General features: G+C 43.1%; 1 protein-coding gene across 1 annotated transcript; it reads left to right on the top strand.

The window, feature by feature from the left end:
• Positions 1-1554: 1554 nt before the first annotated feature.
• Positions 1555-13892, top strand: LOC140861849 (uncharacterized). Its single transcript, XM_073264848.1, has 9 exons — positions 1555-3864; positions 4018-4209; positions 4336-4959; positions 5929-6018; positions 6081-6144; positions 8650-9066; positions 10194-10339; positions 12198-13313; positions 13416-13892. Exons 1-9 carry the CDS (start codon positions 1555-1557, stop codon positions 13890-13892), a joined length of 5436 nt encoding a protein of 1811 aa, XP_073120949.1.
• The last annotated feature ends 6997 nt before the right edge of the window (positions 13893-20889 follow it).

Here is a 20889-nt window from a genome sequence, read left to right as displayed (position 1 = left end):
AATATTTCACAGGGGTATTTGGTGCAAAAAAAATATCAAAATCTTTGCTCAGTCGCATGAGGGGCGCATGCGCAATAATTACTCATCTGATGGGGCGAGTGTGCTAATTTTTTAAAAGTTATGGTTGATGATGCCTATTAAAATTTCACAGGGAAGAAATGTTCATTTTCAATATTTCAAAGGGATGTTTGGTGCAAATAACTCACAAAATACTAGTGTCGTGTTGATTGCTGATTAGGTTCCGAAATTGAGGAATGTACTGAAACTATATATTTTTAAAATATTAAATTATTGTTTGATTCAGCAATAAGGAAAATTATTGATTCATTTTTACAGTATTTAATTAACGTGATTAGAGATGGAAAATGACGAATACTAATATTACAGTACGTTGTCCCATTTCTAATTATGAGTTTTAATGTAATGGGCCTTTTGCAACGCAACCCATTACGTCGAATGTGCCCACCAGGCCCACACTCGCTCACCAACAGGCGTAAATCGTGATGCAGGTTAACGGTCGAGTCGCACCATTGCCAGAGCTATGACTTACTGAGGGTTACAGGAAACAAAAAATATATATTTTGACAGATTAAATGTGTTTGCGAGACAATTTCGGATCGACTCGACACATTTTTTTTATGAAGTATAAGTTTTTACATAAAAAAATATTGATATCCTAGTCCCGGCGGGGTGGTTCACCCGAGAGGAGGATAGGTAGCGAGGACGCCTCTCTTCTCGGGACAGCGGAGCAGGTCCTAGTCCGACTATCTTTAGAAAGTGTGGTGGTGTCCCGGTGGGATACCCCGGGTGTCTAGAACCCGGGGTAGGTCTCGGTGGGATACCCCGGGTGGTTGGGTGGTTCACCCGGGAGGAGGATAAGTAGCGGGGACGTCTCTCTTCTCGAGACAGCGGAGCAGGTCCTAGCCCGACTATCTTTAGGAAGTGTGGTGGTGTTCCGGTGGGATACCCCGGGTGGCTAGAACCCGGGGTAGGGTACCCGAGCCGGAGGCCTGGGAAGCCCTGGAGATCCCGGGTGGTTGAAAGAAGCCCGGATAAAAACAGGGGAGCCAGGAATCTAGGAATAACCCTTCGGAGGGTAGAAAAGGAAGGAAAGTGGGTGGGGCCCGAGCTTTTCTATTCTTAGGGACAGGGAATAGCCACGTTTACTTAGAGTATGTCAGGTTCAAAACACAGACCAAATCATTATTAACCACGTGCCAGCAGGATGGGCTCTTTCCGAAAGTGACGGGATGTCTAAATCACACGTGAAAAACATCACATCATCCTGCAGGCTGTCAGTAAACCCATACCCAATAATCATTAAGGACCCGGGCGGGCGACTATAAAAAAAAACCTAAGGAGAATCTCTCGAGGCATGATGATAATTTCGCACACACTCACTCTCTTAGATATCCGTATAAAATTCCATTTCCGAAGGGATAAGACATTCATCTATCTTCAGCACCCGGGTCCCCTGTTCATCATCCGGGTACTCATTTTATGATTATCGCATCATTGGCGTTGTTTGTGAGAAAGTGAGTTCAAGGCGTAGATATGACCATCATTGATGATCCAGAAAGCTCTCATCGAGCAGTGGCCGCAATTCAAGAACAAATGAATGCTATGGTGGACGCTGTTGTACAAAGAATCATGACAGTACAGCAAGAAGGAGGAAAGGATGGCCAAGGAAAGGAGAAGGAAAAAGGAGTAGAAGGAGAAAGAGAACAGGAGGCGAGGCCCGAAAAAGAGAAGAGCAAAGGCATACACTTGAAAGATGAGGGAAACTCACACGCTGGGTCCGCAAATATCACTATGACAGGAGAGTTGGAGATGCTGAAACAAAAAATACAAAAGCTGGAGAACACAGACCCGCGGGAATCTTCGCGGGTCAAAAGCTTGGGCTGCCCTTTTTCCCCGGAGATCATTGGGGAGCCACTGCCGGTCTATTTCAAGTCTGCCAAAATCAAGAAATACGATGGTAGCACCGATCCCGAGGAGCATGTAACCCGGTTTGAAAATGTGGCCATGTTACATTGTTATGGCGATCAAATTAAGTGCAAGGTATTTCTGACTACCTTGGTGGACTCTGCTCAAAGGTGGTTCGAAAACTTGGAAGAAGGTAGTATTAAGGCTTTCAAAGAATTTCGGGAGGTCTTTTTACAACACTTCGGCAGTAGCAAGCGATATAAAAATACCACTCTTAGCCTTTTTGAGATAAAGCAGTCGAACGAGGAATCTCTAAGAGCTTATATTAAAAAGTTCAATAGAGTGGCCCTGGAAGTGCCTGCGTGTGCATCGGAAACCAAAATCACCGCTTTCACTCAGGGACTAAAAGAAGGAGAATTCTTTTGGTCTTTGGTCAAGAGGGCTCCCCGATACTTTGAGGACCTCTTGGCTCGAGCGGAGAAGTACATCAACATGGAAGAAGCCCAGCGGCAGAAGAGGGAGAAAGACAAGAAGGAAGCACACAGGGAGAAAGGAAACCATAGTAATCCGGGAAGAAGAAGGTCGGATCAACCAGGGAGGCTTGCCACCTATGCTCCCCACAGGATGACCCGGGACCGAGAGATTCATTCCTGTGAGGAGAGTGCCCAGCCGTTGCCTCCAAAAAGGCCGGGAAAATATTGCTCGATACATCGGGTAAACACTCACGACACCAGTGAATGCCGGAGGCTCATATCAGAGCCAGGACAGGCTATACCAGAGGAGGCAAGGCATGTGGAAAAGAATCAATGGGGGCGTCCCTGGGTGCCACGGCTCGACATCACACGGGCCAGTAAGCCCGACCCTCCGAGGACCCGGGAGATAACGCCTCGAAGGCCAGATAAAGAACCCCGGGATGGATCTTCTAAAGGGGTTATCAACATGATTTCGGGAGGATCCACTGATGGGGACTCTAATAGGGCTCGAAAATCCTGGAGTAAGAGAGAAGTCCTGGGAATTGGGACCCGGAGGCTGGACCCTAGCCCAATCATTACATTTGGGCCAGGGGATTTGGAAGGGGTGTGCCTACCTCACAACGACGTTTTACTAATCCGGGCTCGAGTTGCTAACTATGACGTAAGAAGGGTGTTTGTGGATTCGGGGAGCTCTGTAAATGTCATCTTCCAAGAAGCATTCGAGCAAATGGATTTGCAAGGTTGTGAGATCCATCCCGTGAAAACATCTCTGTATGGGTTTGCAGGACATACCGTTCGACCCAAGGGAGAAGTGTGGCTACCAATTACCCTGGGATCGGGTGATATAAAGAAGACTGTTATGGCCCTCTTTACCGTGGTGGAAGCCCTGTCTTCCTACAATATCATCCTAGGAAGACCGGCCCTAAACACTTTTATGGCTGTCGCTTCTGCATACCACCAGAAGATCAAATTCCCGGTGGGAAATCAAGTGGCCGAGGTAAAGGGAGATCAGCATTCCTCTCGGCGATGTTATGCGGACACCATCCGAGTGGACAATAAGAGGGCCCGGGGGGCGGAGAGAAAGGATGATCCCCAGCAGGAGGAGGTATGCGCAGTGGAAGAGGTGAAAGAGGAATATGAGGAGGTGGAGGTAATGCCCGGACAGCTGGGGAAGATTGCCCGGATGGCTCGGGGTCTGGAGCCTGCTTTGGCTAAGCAATTGAAAACTTGCCTGGCCCAGAATGCGGATGTGTTTGCCTGGTCTCCCAAAGATCTAACGAGAGTCCCGGCTCATCTGGCTGAGCTTAAGTTAAATATCCTCCAGGGATCCCGGACTGTCAAGCAAAAAAAGAGACACTTCGGGGCAGAGAAGGACAAGGTCATTGCCGAACAAGTTCGGAAGCTGCTGGAAGCAGGGCACGTCAAGGAGGTACAATTTCCTACTTGGTTGTCTAACGTGGTGCTGGTACCTAAGAGTACAGGGAAATGGATAATGTGTATGGATTTTCGAGACTAAAACAAAGCCTGCCCCAAGGACTGCTATCCCCTGCCCCGGATTGATCAATTGGTGGATTCCACCCCCGGTTGTGAGCTGCTTTGCTTTATGGATGCTTACCAGGGCTACCATCAGATTCCCCTGGCTAAAGAGGACCAGGATAAGGTCAGTTTTGTCACGTTAGGAGGAACATTTTGTTATGTGGTTATGCCTTTTGGTTTAAAAAATGCAGGAGCCACCTATCAAAGGATGATGGATAAAGTCTTCCAAAATCAATTGGGCCGGAATGTGGAGGTATATGTGGACGATATTCTGGTAAAGTCCAGGACCCGAGACCATTTTATTCCCGACTTGGAAAAAACCTTGGGTACCTTGCGAAGGTATGGGGTGAAGCTCAACCCGGCTAAGTGCATGTTAGAAGTAAAAAGCGGGAAATTCTAGGGATTTGTAGTGACCGAGAGAGGAATAGAGGTAAACCCGGAGAAGGTAAAAATCCCGAAGGAGATGCCATCACCCTCCTCCACTACGGAGGTGCAGCGGTTGATCGGAAGAATCACTGCCCTGTCTCGTTTCATTGCTCGGTCCGCCCATCGAAGTCATCCTTTCTTCCAGATGTTGAGGAAGGCTCAAAGGTTTGGATGGAGTGAGGAATGTGAACGGGCTTTCCAGGAATTGAAGGAGCATCTGGCAAATCTGCCTATCTTGGTTAAGCCTAAACCAGGGGAGAGGTTATGGGTTTATATTTCCATGACAGAGTTCGCTGTAAGCACGGTGCTGATAAAGGAAGAGGAAGGAGATCAAAAACCAGTTTATTATGTAAGCCACGCTCTGAAGGGGCCTGAGATCCGATACAGTGAGATGGAAAAGATGGCCCTGGCCCTTGTCTTGACTGCCCGAAAGCTTCGGCCTTACTTCCTATCTCATCCGGTCACTGTCTTAACTAATAGCCCCTTGGGCCGGGTGATGACTCATCCGGATGCTTCAGGACGATTGGTCAAGTGGGCAGTAGAGCTAGGAGAATACGATGTGGAATACAGGCCTCGGGCAGCTATCAAGGCGCAAGCTGTAACACCCGGAAATTTTAATACGTAACTTCGCATGCATAATTAGGAGAAATTAATTTTAAAATAAGGGTTAAATGAATTTATGTGTTATTATGTGATTTATATGCATAATTTAAGTTATTTTAGCATTTAACCCAAAATTAGTGATTTTTGTGATTTATGGAAATTAATTGGTTTTGATCGCGTAGACGGGACCGTGGACGGACGAGATACCAAAATATTTAGCCAAAAATATTTTATGAGTTTTATGAGCCTTAAAATAATATTTTAAGGTATTTTGTCAAGAAAATTTTAGTATTTAGTTATATATTTATTTAAGGGGCTATTTTTAGCCAAAATTAGTCTCTTTATTGACTTTTATTAATTTTTAAAATTTGCCTATTTAATAATTTCGAGATTAGGAGATATTTTATCAGATTTTTATTATTATTAGAGAGTTTTAAATTATATTTTTCTATGGTATATTATCTATATTATTTAGTTAATATTTATTATACAAAAAAATTATCCTAAACCAAACCCTACACTCTAAACTCACGTCTAAGCCGCCTCCATCCTCTCCCTCACCTTCTCCTTCATCGGCTTCAACAGAAACAACAGCCCCATAGCCGAAATCTTTGAGTTCTTTGAGTTATTTTGGAGGTTCGTCGTCCCGGAGTCCCGTAAACGCATCGTTCGTTGTCAAATAATTACGAAAGGCATGTTTAATTCTTTTCTCAACACCATATAAGCTATTATTTTGGTTTTTACAGCAGAAATTTTGTGGTATATATGTTTGTTGTTCAGAAGTATATGCAGATGGTATTTTCCTTTCCTTTTTCTCACGTTTTGCTTGATCTTTCATGAGTATGATCACGTTTTTTATGCATGGTAAAGGTCCAGGCGGCTAATCCACATCTGAGGGCATGTCTTAGGGTCCTTGTGGTCGTGTGGTCCTGTTGGTTTTGTCCATGGTTGGTCTGAAACGAAGCACTTCTCCTCTAGTGCACCAGATCGCGCAGATTTGTGTTCTGAGGGAGAAGGCTTCGTTCTCCCTCCTCAGGCCACTATTTTGGGTGAGGTTTGTTGGGTTGGAACCTACTAGATGTTGGCTGAGTTTTGCAATTGGTTTCGCGATTTTAGGTGGTCGGAATCTCGAGAACGAAGCAAAACGCCACAGCTGCTCCTGTCTGCGCGCGAGCTGCGGGTAGGCAGTTTTGCAGAGCTTCGTTCTCCCTCTATACTTGATGGTTTGGGCTGGTTCTTACATGGTTGGAAACGTCTTGAAGAGGGCTAGAGGTAGGTGGTGGTGCTCAGGCCAGTGGACGGCCGGAGCACGGCGGCAACTGCCCCGGAAGGCTGCTGCTCGCGCAGCCGAGGGCAAGGAGAGGGGGGGTGTCGGGTAGGGGGGTTCTGGGTGGTTCCGGGTCGGGTCAGGGTAGTGGGTCGGGTCAGTAGGGTCTAGGGTCGGGTCAGGCATATCCGGGTCCGGGCTAGGTGGGCCGGGCTCGAGTATTTTAATTTTAAAATGTTTAATGTTTTAATTGGATTTTTGGGCCATTTAATTAGAAATAAAATTATTTGGGCTTCCAATTAATTTTATTTGGGCTTTTTAAATTATTTTTAAGTTAACCCAATAATTTTATGGGCCCGTGGGCCCATTGGAATTTTTGGGCTAGTCAGTGATTTTATTGGGTCAGTCTAGGAATTTTTATGAATTAATTAGTTATTGGGCCTAAATATTTTTATTTAAGCCCAATAACATTTAAGTATTTTATTTTAGTAAAAATTATAATTTTTAAAATTAATTATTTAATTATGGGCTTTAAGTTAGTTAACAGGCTTTAAGTCAGTTAAGGGGTTAGTAGAGAGACCAGCAGTCTGGACCAATCCATGAAAATAAACTAAGTCCGGAATATATATTTAATTATTTTTATGCATGAAGTCTATTTTAAGTAAAAGTATATTTATTATTAAAATTAATTAAATATATATTACGGACATATTTTAAGTGCATGCATACATGAAATATTTTATGATGTGTTTATGATTAAGATTTGAGCATAAAAAATATTTTTATGGAAATTGAAGTGATGTGACAGCATAGAAGTGGGTTTTACCACTGACACAGAGGTAGTTCTACTACCGGCATAGAAGTGGGTTTTACCACTGGCACAGAGGTAGTTTACTACCAGCATAGAGGTGGATTTATCCACCGCCACGTACGATGGTTCTTTAGACTGATCAGTCGGCACAGTTATTAGTCACATTCATGGATATGACCATACACAGTTTTTATGTTTATGACATGCTCAATTATGTTATGTATGATGAAGAAAGTTATGTTATGTATAAGATTTATGATTAAGCATTTATGTTATGAAAAATGTTTCCACGCATGCTCATGTACATGTATATGTATTAGTATTTACGTGATGCATTATTTTTAACCTTGTTATAAAGGATTAGACATGTTGAGCCTCTAGGCTCACTACGCTTATATGGTGCAGGTGAGTATGATGTAGCTCCTACCGGTGGCGAGGACGTATGAGCGAGCATGGCAGTGGCCCCGTGACCGTCTCGCTAGAGTTTTATTTATGCATGAGTTATTTATTTAGGATATTTTTATGTTTTCAGTGGTTATGATTACTTATTGATTTTTCATGATTTTAGTAGACATAAGTTATAAATTTTTATTATAGACATTATTTTATCTATTGCATGACTCAAGATTTTATCAAATAAATGTTTATTATTTTATTAAGCGAGTTATTATTTGTAATATTATTTTTAAAGTTTATACATATATGTATGGCCGTATATGTATATAGTATAGTATAAAAAAAAAAAAAAAAAGTTTTTCCGCATTTAGTAGTTCTAGGGCGTTTCAATTGGTATCAGAGCCACGGTCCTCGGAGGGTGTCCATCTGCCACGTGAAGCTCAGAAATCCTGCTACTGGTCTGTAAGTTTTAAATGTTTTAATAAGATTTAGAAGGAGCATATGTATTAATTTTAAGTATTTCATGTTCAGTAAGATTTTTGAAACCCTTAGTTATGCATTGCGATTTACGTAAAGAAATATGTGGTGGTACAGAATGCCTCCCAGACAGATGAATAGACGCGGAAGACCTCCACCGCCACCGCCACCTCCGCAGAACCCTATGACAGCACTGGAGCAGGCCAGTGCTACGATGATGGCAGGGATTACTGCTCTGTTGGAGCAGCAGGCTGCACGTCCCAGACTATCCCACGAGGAGGACGTGGCTGAGAGGTTCCAGAAGAAGGGACCTAAGGAGTTTGCTGGGACCACCGATCCTTTGGTGGCTGAGGGATGGATTCGCTCTCTTGAGTCCATCTTTGATTACATGGGGATCACAGACACCGACAGGGTGAACTGTGCGACGTACATGATGAGAGGGGATGCAGCCCTTTGGTGGGAGGGTGCAGTTAGGGGAGTTCACTTGCCCACACTGACGTGGACGGAGTTTAGGCGTATCTTCTACGCCAAGTACTTTACTGAGGATGTGCGTAGCCGCATGATCCGTGAGTTCATGAGTCTCCGTCAGGGGGACAGGTCTGTTGTGGAGTATGTGAGCCAGTTTGAGAGGGGCTGTCACTTTGTGCCCATGATTGCTGACAGTCCGCAGGAGAAGCTGCGACAGTTTGTGGAGGGCCTGAAGGCTGAGATCTGGCATGATGTGCGTATGGCAGACGTCTTTACATACGAGTCTGCAGTGAGTAGAGCCTTGCGTTCCGAGGAGGGTCGGAGAGAGATCCAGAAGGAACAGCAGCGTAGGAGACAGCTCCAGCTGGAATCTTATCCACCATCTTCGCAGCCACCCACGAAGAAACAGTACACAGGGCCATCTAAAGACCTTAACCAGCAGAGTCAGCAGGGTCAGCAGCAGCAGCAACAGAGGGGCGGGGCCCCTAAGGCAGGAGGAGTACCACTTTGCCCGAAGTGTCAGAAACCACATTCGGGTCTGTGCCTGAGTGGGTCGAATGTGTGTTTTCATTGCAAGGAGCCAGGGCACATGTCCATAAATTGTCCAAGGAAGAAGAACACCACCGGGAGGGTGTTTGTCATGCAAGCAGCTGGGGCAGACCCAAACACCTCTTTAATATCCGGTATGCCCTAACCTATTCTTTTAAGGGAACTTTGGTGAAGTTAAAAATATTTTGTTATCAGAGTGCGCAGCAGAAGCATTACTTTTGGGATAACGAAACTTGGGAACTAGATATGTGATAATGAGTTTAGCGAATTGGATTTTGAAGAACTCCGTTATTAGAATTTGATCCGATGGATTTCGAGGACGAAATTCAATTTAAGGGGGGGAGAATTGTAACACCCGGAAATTTTAATACGTAAATTCGCATGCATAATTAGGAGAAATTAATTTTAAAATAAGGGTTAAATGAATTTATGTGTTATTATGTGATTTATATGCATAATTTAAGTTATTTTAGCATTTAACCCAAAATTAGTGATTTTTGTGATTTATGGAAATTAATTGGTTTTGATCGCGTAGACGGGACCGTGGACGGACGAGATACCAAAATATTTAGCCAAAAATATTTTATGAGTTTTATGAGCCTTAAAATAATATTTTAAGGTATTTTGTCAAGAAAATTTTAGTATTTAGTTATATATTTATTTAAGGGGCTATTTTTAGCCAAAATTAGTCTCTTTATTGACTTTTATTAATTTTTAAAATTTGCCCATTTAATAATTTCGAGATTAGGAGATATTTTATCAGATTTTTATTATTATTAGAGAGTTTTAAATTATATTTTTCTATGGTATATTATCTATATTATTTAGTTAATATTTATTATACAAAAAAATTATCCTAAACCAAACCCTACACTCTAAACTCACGTCTAAGCCGCCTCCATCCTCTCCCTCACCTTCTCCTTCATCGGCTTCAACAGAAACAACAGCCCCATAGCCGAAAGCTTTGAGTTCTTTGAGTTATTTTGGAGGTTCGTCGTCCCGGAGTCCCGTAAACGCATCGTTCGTTGTCAAATAATTACGAAAGGCATGTTTAATTCTTTTCTCAACACCATATAAGCTATTATTTTGGTTTTTACAGCAGAAAGTTTGTGGTATATATGTTTGTTGTTCAGAAGTATATGCAGATGGTATTTTCCTTTCCTTTTTCTCACGTTTTGCTTGATCTTTCATGAGTATGATCACGTTTTTTATGCATGGTAAAGGTCCAGGCGGCTAATCCACATCTGAGGGCATGTCTTAGGGTCCTTGTGGTCGTGTGGTCCTGTTGGTTTTGTCCATGGTTGGTCTGAAACGAAGCACTTCTCCTCTAGTGCACCAGATCGCGCAGATTTGTGTTCTGAGGGAGAAGGCTTCGTTCTCCCTCCTCAGGCCACTATTTTGGGTGAGGTTTGTTGGGTTGGAACCTACTAGATGTTGGCTGAGTTTTTCAATTGGTTTCGCGATTTTAGGTGGTCGGAATCTCGAGAACGAAGCAAAACGCCACAGCTGCTCCTGTCTGCGCGCGAGCTGCGGGTAGGCAGTTTTGCAGAGCTTCGTTCTCCCTCTATACTTGATGGTTTGGGCTGGTTCTTACATGGTTGGAAACGTCTTGAAGAGGGCTAGAGGTAGGTGGTGGTGCTCCGGCCAGTGGACGGCCGGAGCACGGCGGCAACTGCCCCGGAAGGCTGCTGCTCGCGCAGCCGAGGGCAAGGAGAGGGGGGGTGTCGGGTAGGGGGGTTCTGGGTGGTTCCGGGTCGGGTCAGGGTAGTGGGTCGGGTCAGTAGGGTCTAGGGTCGGGTCAGGCATATCCGGGTCCGGGCTAGGTGGGCCGGGCTCGAGTATTTTAATTTTAAAATGTTTAATGTTTTAATTGGATTTTTGGGCCATTTAATTAGAAATAAAATTATTTGGGCTTCCAATTAATTTTATTTGGGCTTTTTAAATTATTTTTAAGTTAACCCAATAATTTTATGGGCCCGTGGGCCCATTGGAATTTTTGGGCTAGTCAGTGATTTTATTGGGTCAGTCTAGGAATTTTTATGAATTAATTAGTTATTGGGCCTAAATATTTTTATTTAAGCCCAATAACATTTAAGTATTTTATTTTAGTAAAAATTATAATTTTTAAAATTAATTATTTAATTATGGGCTTTAAGTTAGTTAACAGGCTTTAAGTCAGTTAAGGGGTTAGTAGAGAGACCAGCAGTCTGGACCAATCCATGAAAATAAACTAAGTCCGGAATATATATTTAATTATTTTTATGCATGAAGTCTATTTTAAGTAAAAGTATATTTATTATTAAAATTAATTAAATATATATTACGGACATATTTTAAGTGCATGCATACATGAAATATTTTATGATGTGTTTATGATTAAGATTTGAGCATAAAAAATATTTTTATGGAAATTGAAGTGATGTGACAGCATAGAAGTGGGTTTTACCACTGACACAGAGGTAGTTCTACTACCGGCATAGAAGTGGGTTTTACCACTGGCACAGAGGTAGTTTACTACCAGCATAGAGGTGGATTTATCCACCGCCACGTACGATGGTTCTTTAGACTGATCAGTCGGCACAGTTATTAGTCACATTCATGGATATGACCATACACAGTTTTTATGTTTATGACATGCTCAATTATGTTATGTATGATGAAGAAAGTTATGTTATGTATAAGATTTATGATTAAGCATTTATGTTATGAAAAATGTTTCCACGCATGCTCATGTACATGTATATGTATTAGTATTTACGTGATGCATTATTTTTAACCTTGTTATAAAGGATTAGACATGTTGAGCCTCTAGGCTCACTACGCTTATATGGTGCAGGTGAGTATGATGTAGCTCCTACCGGTGGCGAGGACGTATGAGCGAGCATGGCAGTGGCCCCGTGACCGTCTCGCTAGAGTTTTATTTATGCATGAGTTATTTATTTAGGATATTTTTATGTTTTCAGTGGTTATGATTACTTATTGATTTTTCATGATTTTAGTAGACATAAGTTATAAATTTTTATTATAGACATTATTTTATCTATTGCATGACTCAAGATTTTATCAAATAAATGTTTATTATTTTATTAAGCGAGTTATTATTTGTAATATTATTTTTAAAGTTTATACATATATGTATGGGCGTATATGTATATAGTATAGTATAAAAAAAAAAAAAAAGTTTTTCCGCATTTAGTAGTTCTAGGGCGTTTCACAAGCTTTGTCTGACTTCCTGACCGAGGTCATCGCCTTTGGTCAGGAATAGGTATGGAGGGTCTTTGTGGATGGGGCTAGAGGTCTGGAAGGAAGCGGGGTGGGAGTGGTCCTCATTTCTCCCACTCAGGAGAAAACCAAAGTTGCGATAAGGTTATCATCTTTTAGATCAAACAATGAAGCTGAGTATGAGGCAGTAATCTCGGGTTTGAAATTGGCCCGGGAGGCGGGGGCGGGGCACGTAATTGTGTATTCTGATTCTCAACTGGTAGTGCAGCAAGTAAGGGGAACCTTTAGCATCAGGGAGAAGAGATTGCAAGAATATGTGGGGCTTATCAAGCAGCAGGGAGAGGAATTTTCTAGCTGGAGCATTGAGCAAATTCCCAGAGAGCATAATGCTGAGGCAGACGCCCTAGCCAGGATGGCATCATCTCTGACTAGTATTGATAGCCGGGAAGTGATACAACAGTCCGGATCGGTGATGACCATAATAGAGAGAGCAGAAAAGGCCTTGGAGAGATCCTGGATGGCTCCCCTCGTTGAATACCTACAGGAGAGGATCCTTCCTGAGGATGAGGCACATGCCCGAAAGCTCAAAAGGCATGTAGCTCGATTTACCCTGGTTAATAAAAAATTGTACCGGCGATCTTTTCAGGGTCCCTTGTTAAGGTGCCTAGCCAAGAAAGAAGTGGGTTATGCACTTCAGGAGATACATGAAGGCTGCTGCGGAGATCACGGAGGGGCTCTGAGCTTGGCCCGACGTACCTTGTTAGCAGGATACTGGTGGCCCACCCTGCAACAGGATGCCCGGCAGGTAGTCAAAACGTGTGAAGGGTGCCAAAAGTTTGGGAAATTCTCTCATAAACCAGCAGCAGAATTACAGGCGGTGTTGGCATCTTGCCCTTTTGATCAGTGGGGCATGGATATCGTGGGACCGTTCCCTACGGGCCCCGGACAAAAGAAGTTCTTGCTAGTGGCGGTGGATTATTTCTCTAAGTGGGTAGAGGCTGAACCTTTGGCAAGAATCACTGAAGAAGCGGTGTTGGAATTTATTTGGAAAAATATTGTCTGCCGATTCGGCTTACCCCGAAAGCTCGTCTCGGACAATGGGAGGCAATTCCAGGGAAAGAAAATAAAAGATTGGTGCACAGAGATGAATATGAAACAGGCATTCACCTCCATAGCATACCCCCAGAGCAATGGGTAAGTGGAAGTAACTAATAGGACCATTATCCAATCTTTACAAACCCGGCTCTTTGGTGCTGGTAAGAGTTGGGTGGAGGAGGTCCCCGGTGTGCTATGGTCTTATCGCACTACTCCCTGGACGGACACCGGAGAAACACCCTTCAGCCTGGTGTATGAGTCTGAGGCCGTGATCCCAGTAGAAATCGGACAGATCTCCCCCCGGGTGAAAGCCTACCAGGAGGGAGGAACCATGGACCGGACGCAGGAGTTAGACCTGATTGAGGAAAAAAGAGAGCGGGCCGCTATTCGCATGGAAGCTTATCGGAGGAGGATAATCAAGGCGTTCAATCAAAAGATCAAACCCCGGGACTTCCAGATAGGGGACTTGGTATTGAAGAAGGTTAATCCGGCAGGAGAGGTAAAAAAGCTAGAAGCAAAATGGGAAGGACCTTACAAAATAATTCGGAGGGTTGGGAGGAACGCCTGGTACTTGGAAGACAACAGGGGTAAGGTTCTACAGAGGCCCTGGAACACTATGCATCTTAAGTCATATTATTCTTGAAAGTGCAAGCTCATCTGTAAATTATTTTTTTGCCAGTTGTATAAATAAAAAGTATGTTTGTATCTATTGTTAACACAGAATATAAGTCCAGGTGATCCACCACCCTGGTACTCAAAAGCCCGTGGTAATTCACGAGCAATATAAGTCTAGGTGGTGAAAAAGCCCGTGGTAATTCACGAGCAATATAAGTCCAGGTGATCCACCACCCTGGCTCCAAAAAACCCAGGGGATCCACCACCCTGGTACTCAAAAGCCCGTGGTAATTCACGAGCAATATAAGTCCAGGTGATCCACCACCCTGGCTCCAAAAAACCCAGGGGATCCACCACCCTGATACTCAAAAGCCCGTGGTAATTCACGAGCAATATAAGTCCAGGTGATCCACCACCCTGGCTCCAAAAAACCCAGGGGATCCACCACTCTGATACTCAAAAGCCCGTGGTAATTCATGAGCAATATAAGTCAAGGTGATCCACCACCCTGGCTCCAAAAAACCCAGGGGATCCACCACCCTGGTACTCAATAGCCCATGGTAATTCACGAGCAATATAAGTCCAGGTGATCCACCAACCTGGCACCAAAAAACACAAGGAAACCAGCACTCGGGCACCTCGAATACCCGGATGGTTGGCCACCCTCATATTCGAAGCTCACGGTAAATAAAATTAGGACGGGTATCTCTCCTGGAGGGCAATAATAATAAATTGCCCCAGGAGAAGATTGTTAAGATAAAACTAAGGCAAATAAAAATAGAGTAAGGAACGAAGTTTTACATTACTTAAGGAATCACAATATGCACTTATACAAAAGTAAAGAGGATCTAAAGGAATAAAGGGGGGGGGGGGGGGGATGGAAATCTAAGCCTGAGGCTCTGACAGGTTGGCCTCTTCCCGAGATTTCTCTCCTCCATTCGCACTTGCTCCTACCTGAGGTTTTTCTCCTTCATTAGCGGGACCGAAAGGTAGAGAAGCGATGGCCAAATTAAGGTCTGGAATCCCTTCCTGTATCAGGCCAGCTGCCTCGTACTGAGCAGAACAGAGATCAAAGCCCTGGGCAAAGAAATCAAAGGACCTGTCTATCACCATCTTCTCAAAATCTTCAGAGGAAAGGAAGGACTTCCGCCATTCAGCTTCGGTACCCGAGCGCTCCTCCAAAGCCTGGGTGGCATCCAAGGCTGAGGAAAGGTGCATATCCGACTCTGTACGGGCAATCACCAGCTGGTTCTGCATCGTCTCCGCGGATGCCCGAAGTCTCTCCGCCTCATGCCGAGCCAGGTCCCTTCTCCTCCCGAGCCTGACCAAGCTCCCGGGTAGTTTGTTCTATTTGAGCCTCGAGGGATTGAATCTCGGAGGAGCGGCGATCTTGGACTTCGGCCAGTTTGTGCTTCCAATGCTCTTGTATCCGAGCAGTGTCCGCTTGGGAGCTCTCCAGAGACTCTCGGAGGGATTGGACCTCGGCCTGATGCGCTTCTCCCATTCTGGCCGCCTGCGTACGAAGCAGAGCAATACACTCCTCGAAAGAGCCGCACTTTTCACTCTCCCAGACAAGGTTAGCATTCGCCTCATCTAAAGAGTTTGCCAGCATGCATAAACCCTACATCCAAGAAAAGCCCGTCAAATACAGCAGGAACTATGTTACCCATTTTGTCCGGAGAAAGGAGTTTACCGTATAAGCATGCGAGATGCCCTCTGAGAGTTTTAAAGTCACGCCCCTAGCCGCCAGTAAGGAATGGTCATCGGGGGATAGCAGGCTCTGGATTTGGGCCACTTTCGAAGAGGCTGACCCCGAGAGGAAGAGGGGGAAGGGAGAACCCCAGTCACTACCATCCGCTGGGCCACCCCTGGCGCGGTTGGCTAGCTCGACATTGGAAGCAGGCACCTCCCAGCCGGGTGTAGGAAGGACCCCGGACGGGGTCGGGGCTGCGAGAGCAAGGTCTTTTCTAAGAGAGGCATCCTCCGAGTCACTCAAATTGATCATTTCCGATGCCTGGACAGCCTTCCTCTTTTGCTGGGAGAGCAGTACTTCGTCCTCTAAGTCCTCCGCGGACAAGGAAAGTTGGGAATGGGGTCTTAGTTGAGGCGGAGCCAATGCCATAACAGGGGCCTCCATAGCTCCAACTCCCACTAATAAAGGAGGAATGGCAGAAGGAACAAGCGGAGGGGAAGGAGAGATGGCAGCTGACGGACCTTGGGGAGGAAGGCATTTTTTCTCCTCTCTGCCAGGGCTTGAGCTTTCTCTTTCGCAGCCTGCCTTTCTACTGCCCGCCGAGCAAATTCCTCTCTCATCATATCGGAGGGACCTGCATTAAAAGGAAGCACATAAGCACCGATGCTTGCTCAAAGAAACACATAACAAGATAATAAGGAGAGAAGGAAACCATTACCAGGTTGAGTGCCCGGGGCATCATATGCATCGATCACCTGATCAAGGGGATCTTCTACCCGGGTACCCAACCCGTAGGCTATCAGATTGTCGGTGGTCAGGAGGGCTGGGGAGGAAAAGGTCCTGTTCTGGACTAGGGCCAAACTGCGAATGTAAGGCTCCTCAACCTTATAGTGTTCGGGAAGCTCGGGTTGTGGAGGGAGGCTAGATAGGAACCCCGTCCCAAAGGTGAAGGGAGTCGGGGTTGAATAAATAAATACCTTTCTTTACATCCCTTCAGAGACGAAGGGATATCGAAAAGAAAGCGAGCATTTAACCAGGCGGCTAAGGAGAAGACACCTTCATTAAATCGACAAGAAAAAAAGTAATGAAGAATGAGAGGGGTAATAGCTAGGTTGTGCATCTTAAAAAGGATATAAGTAGAGGCCATGATTCGGAAGGAGTTCGGGTGGAATTGATTGACAGGGACTCGAAAAAAATCAGCAACTGCCAAATAGAAGGGGGGAATAGGAAATCGAAGCCCACTACGAATCTGATCTCGGAAAAAAGTATAACAACCCACCGGAGGAGTATCAGGAGTACTCTCCGGTAGTGGACGGAATAAAAAATAAGAAAAAAGGGATCTCCCTCGAGCAGCGGAGTTCTTCCGCGGTCCCTTGGTACAGAGTGCTAGGGAGATAAGTGTACCAACCCAGGGAAGGAGGAGCAGAGGCGAGGGGTTTCAGGTTCTTCACCTTCTGTTTTCCTTTTCACTTCGGGCGGGAAGAAGAGGCGGCAGAAGGTTTTGTTCGATCGCGAGATATTTTCTGCAATGAAGGGCGACGGGAAGGAAGATTAGAAGCGGAGCGAGCATCGCTCGAGCTACCGCTTGGCTCTTCATCTCTAGGCAAGCCTTTGGCATTCGCCCCAGAGGTGGAGGAAGTACCCGAAGACATGAGGAAGAAAAACTTACAGATAAAGTGAATAGTAAAGGGCAGAGTACGGATAACAAAAAACGAGAGGAAGCCGTAGGAACAGGGAACGATCGCGCAAAGAGAAAGACGGTGAGAAGAGGAATGAAGGGTCAGAAAGGTTTAAATACATGAAAAAAGGCCAAACCAATCTGAGCCGTGTATTTTGAATTGAACGGCAAAGATACGCGAAGCGTGCTCAGGAAGCTGAAGCAACTTCTGACAGAATCTCTGACACACGCATTACGAAGAGGTTAGGGCTGACGTCATGCTTCACCCACCCGGCGATATCCTACTGAGATAACCCGGGGTGTGGGACCCTGAAGGGTTAAGCACCCGGGTTATCCCAGGAATCCGGGGGCCGGGAGTATCTAAATACTAACTCCTCGGGACAGCGGAGCGGATCCTAGCCCGACTATATTTGGGGAATGTAGTGATATCCTAGTCCCGGCGGGGTGGTTCACCCGGGAGGAGGATAAGTAGCGGGGACGCCTCTCTTCTCGGGACAGCGGAGCAGGTCCTAGCCCGACTATCTTTAGGAAGTGTGGTGGTGTCCTGGTGGGATACCCCGGGTGGCTAGAACCCCTGGGTGGTTCACCCGGGAGGAGGATAAGTAGCGGGGAAGCCTCTCTTCTCGGGACAGCGGAGCAGGTCCTAGCCCGACTATCTTTAGAAAGTGTGGTGGTGTCCCGGTGGGATACCCCGGGTGGCTAGAACCCGCCGGGGTAGGGTACCCGAGCCGGAGGCCTTGGAAGCCCTGGAGATCCCGGGTGGTTGAAAGAAGCCCGGATAAAAATAGGGGAGCCAGGAATCTAGGAATAACCCTTCGGAGGGTAGAAAAGGAAGGAAAGTGGGTGGGGCCCGAGCTTTTCTATTCTTAGGGCCAGGGAACGGCCACGTTTACTTAGAGTATGTCAGGTTCAAAACACAGACCAAATCATTATTAACCACGTGCCAGCGGGATGGGCTCTTTTCGGAAGTGACGGGATGTCAAAATCACATGTGAAAAACATCCCATCCTCATGCAGGCTGTCAATAAACTCATACCCAATAATCATTAAAGACCCAGGCGGGCGACTATAAAAAGAAACCTAAGGAGAATCTCTCGAGGCATGATGATAATTCCGCACACACTCACTCTCTTAGATATCCGTATAAAATTTCATTTCCGAGGGGATAAGACATTCATCTATCTTCAGCACCCGGGTCCCCTGTCCATCATCCGGGTACTCATTTTATGATTATCGCATCAAATATATTTTTCATAAAACGAGCCAAATAAAATACATTTCTCACAAAATCGACTAATAAGATTGCTTATATGAGTTTTTGTGATCTTGAAAACACACAAAGTTGGGTTTCCGGGACACGAAGGTCCTAAATAAGATCGATAAAAATTTCTTGACAAATAAAAAAAATTAAAAAAAGGAGGCTGCTATTAAAATTCTGAGCTTGAATAATTAGTTTATTTACCAAACTAATTACAGTCTGAGCCTATAATCAGTACTTAAATCACTAAAAATTGAAATCTATGGAAGACTTTACCACAATCAGTGTCGCATGTTAAGCAGTAAAGGAAACGTCACCGAAAACGTGGGGCAATTTTGCAATTATAAACAGAAAAAAGGGGTGTTGTTTCTGTACAACAAAATGACCTGTCCTGCCCCTTTCACTGTCTGGAAAATTATCAAATCTCGTGTCTTAACTGTTTATAGCTCATCCTTGGGGTCAGGGGTATGTTTGCCAAATTGTATGTTCACATCGATCCGGCATGGGCTGAGTTCGAGGGGAGATGAGGTTAATAGGTTATATTTCGAGGATATCGATTTCAAGTTAAATATTCACTTTTAGACCTATAATTAGGTATTATTCTAAAAATATCATGAAATTTATCGTTTATGATATATTAGCTCCAAACTTTCTGATAATGCTCATATATGTAACTTTAAACTTAATGAAGTAAGAGATAACTTAAAAAGATTATATAATATCTCATGTGTATCTTGCTTTAATTTTTTAAAAAATAACGAGTAATGTGCGATAAGTGCTCTTCGGTAGTGTGTTGGATGCATATATATTCTTTTAATAATTGCTATGAATATAATCTACACGAAATCATCTTAATGATGCAAGATTGAATTATATCATTTCAATAATTTTAGCATTTAAAAACAAGTAAATTTTTTTATTATAAGTAATATATTTTTCATAAAATATAATAGATGTGATAAATAAATATATGTATGTAGTGATGCTATACGCCATGCCAATTGTATCATTCGAGGACAAATCAATTTTGTTTATATTTATCATAAATAATAATAATTTTTATATAAAAAATAATATTTTTTTACGGATGATCAAAATAATATATACATCTGTTTAAAAATTGAGTTGTAAGACCGATTTGTTGAACAAGTAATTGACATAAAAATAATTAATAACATATCATTTTCTCAAAATTTTAAATTTGTGCATGTAAAAGTTGCTAAATAATCAATGAATTGAAACAGGTAATAAGAGGGTGTTTGGGAGAGCTTAAAAGCTCTTGCAAACAGCTTATAAGCTGTTTTAAAGTTTTTAAGCTCTCAAATTTTGTTTCGCAAAAATTTTTAAAAACTGCTTATAAGCTGTCAAAATAAGCTGTTTGACAGCTTATAAGTTGTTTTTAAAAAAGTAAGGGGAAGATACTTTTTTCAAAAAGATCTTATTTTAATATTTTATCTCTCTAAAATATCCTTGATTATTTTCATAAATCTCCATCATATCCTCCACCCATTAAATATTAAATATTATTTTTAAAAAAATTGCAAATCACATAAATTTTTCTAAAATAAAATATTAAAATAATTTTATTTTTTTAATATATGTTTATTCTAAAATTATTTTCGTATGTGTATAACTCAAAATTTTATGTTCATAGAATTATACCATTTTTTGGTAATTTTGACAATAAAAAGATCTTATAATACCAAACATATCAACATCTTAAAGTTATTTAAAATAAGTTTACTCAAACACTTTAACAGTTTTTTTTTAAATAAGTTCTAACAGCTTATAAGCTCGTAAAACAGCTTTTAAACACTAGGAGCTTATAAGCTTTTTTTTAATAAGATTAGCCAAACACCCTCTAAGTTATATTTAAAAAAAGGTAACAAATTAAAACAGCTTCTTGATGTTTCTAAAAAATTTCAATACAAGTTAGGGAATACACCCAAATTGAATTAAATAAATCAAGAAGAATACTCGCAAAATAAACGAAAATTATATCTGAGGCTTCAATCTTAATCATTGAGCTAAGATCTGATCCGAAATATCTCAAATTTTCAATACAAGTAATTATATTTTCAATTAAATTATTTACTTCTACAATTTTCATTTTCATATTAAAAAAAAAATAAAAATTTTGTCACGCATTCACGCAGTGTCATTTATTCCCACATTTTCTATTTCTCACCAATCTTTTCTCCACTCCTTCATCGCCTCGCCCTTTTCAGATTCCTCTTATTCATTTCTTTCTTCTGTCTTTATCTCTCTCTACAAACCTTCCCTCTACACTACTGTTTACTGGATTCCCCAGCTTATTCTCTCCCATCACAAGTTACTCAAACTATTCTTCTTCGTCTCTTGGATTCAAGAAAAAATGGGTATGAACTAGTCCGGGA

The sequence above is a fragment of the Henckelia pumila genome, chromosome 4 (genome assembly GCF_033568475.1).
Source record: "Henckelia pumila isolate YLH828 chromosome 4, ASM3356847v2, whole genome shotgun sequence".
Taxonomy (NCBI): Eukaryota; Viridiplantae; Streptophyta; class Magnoliopsida; order Lamiales; family Gesneriaceae; genus Henckelia; species Henckelia pumila.
Note: the sequence above shows the minus strand (reverse complement) of the source record. Positions and strands in the feature narration are given on the sequence as shown.

Coding starts and splice junctions, on each gene's coding strand:
- LOC140861849 (XM_073264848.1), top strand. CDS start 1,555: ATGACCATCATTGATGATCCAGAAAGCTCTCATCGAGCAGTGGCCGCA. Junction 4,210..4,335: donor TATATGTGGACGATATTCTG/GTAAAGTCCAGG, acceptor GGGAAATTCTAG/GGATTTGTAGTGACCGAGAG. Junction 9,067..10,193: donor AAACACCTCTTTAATATCCG/GTATGCCCTAAC, acceptor GGCATGTCTTAG/GGTCCTTGTGGTCGTGTGGT.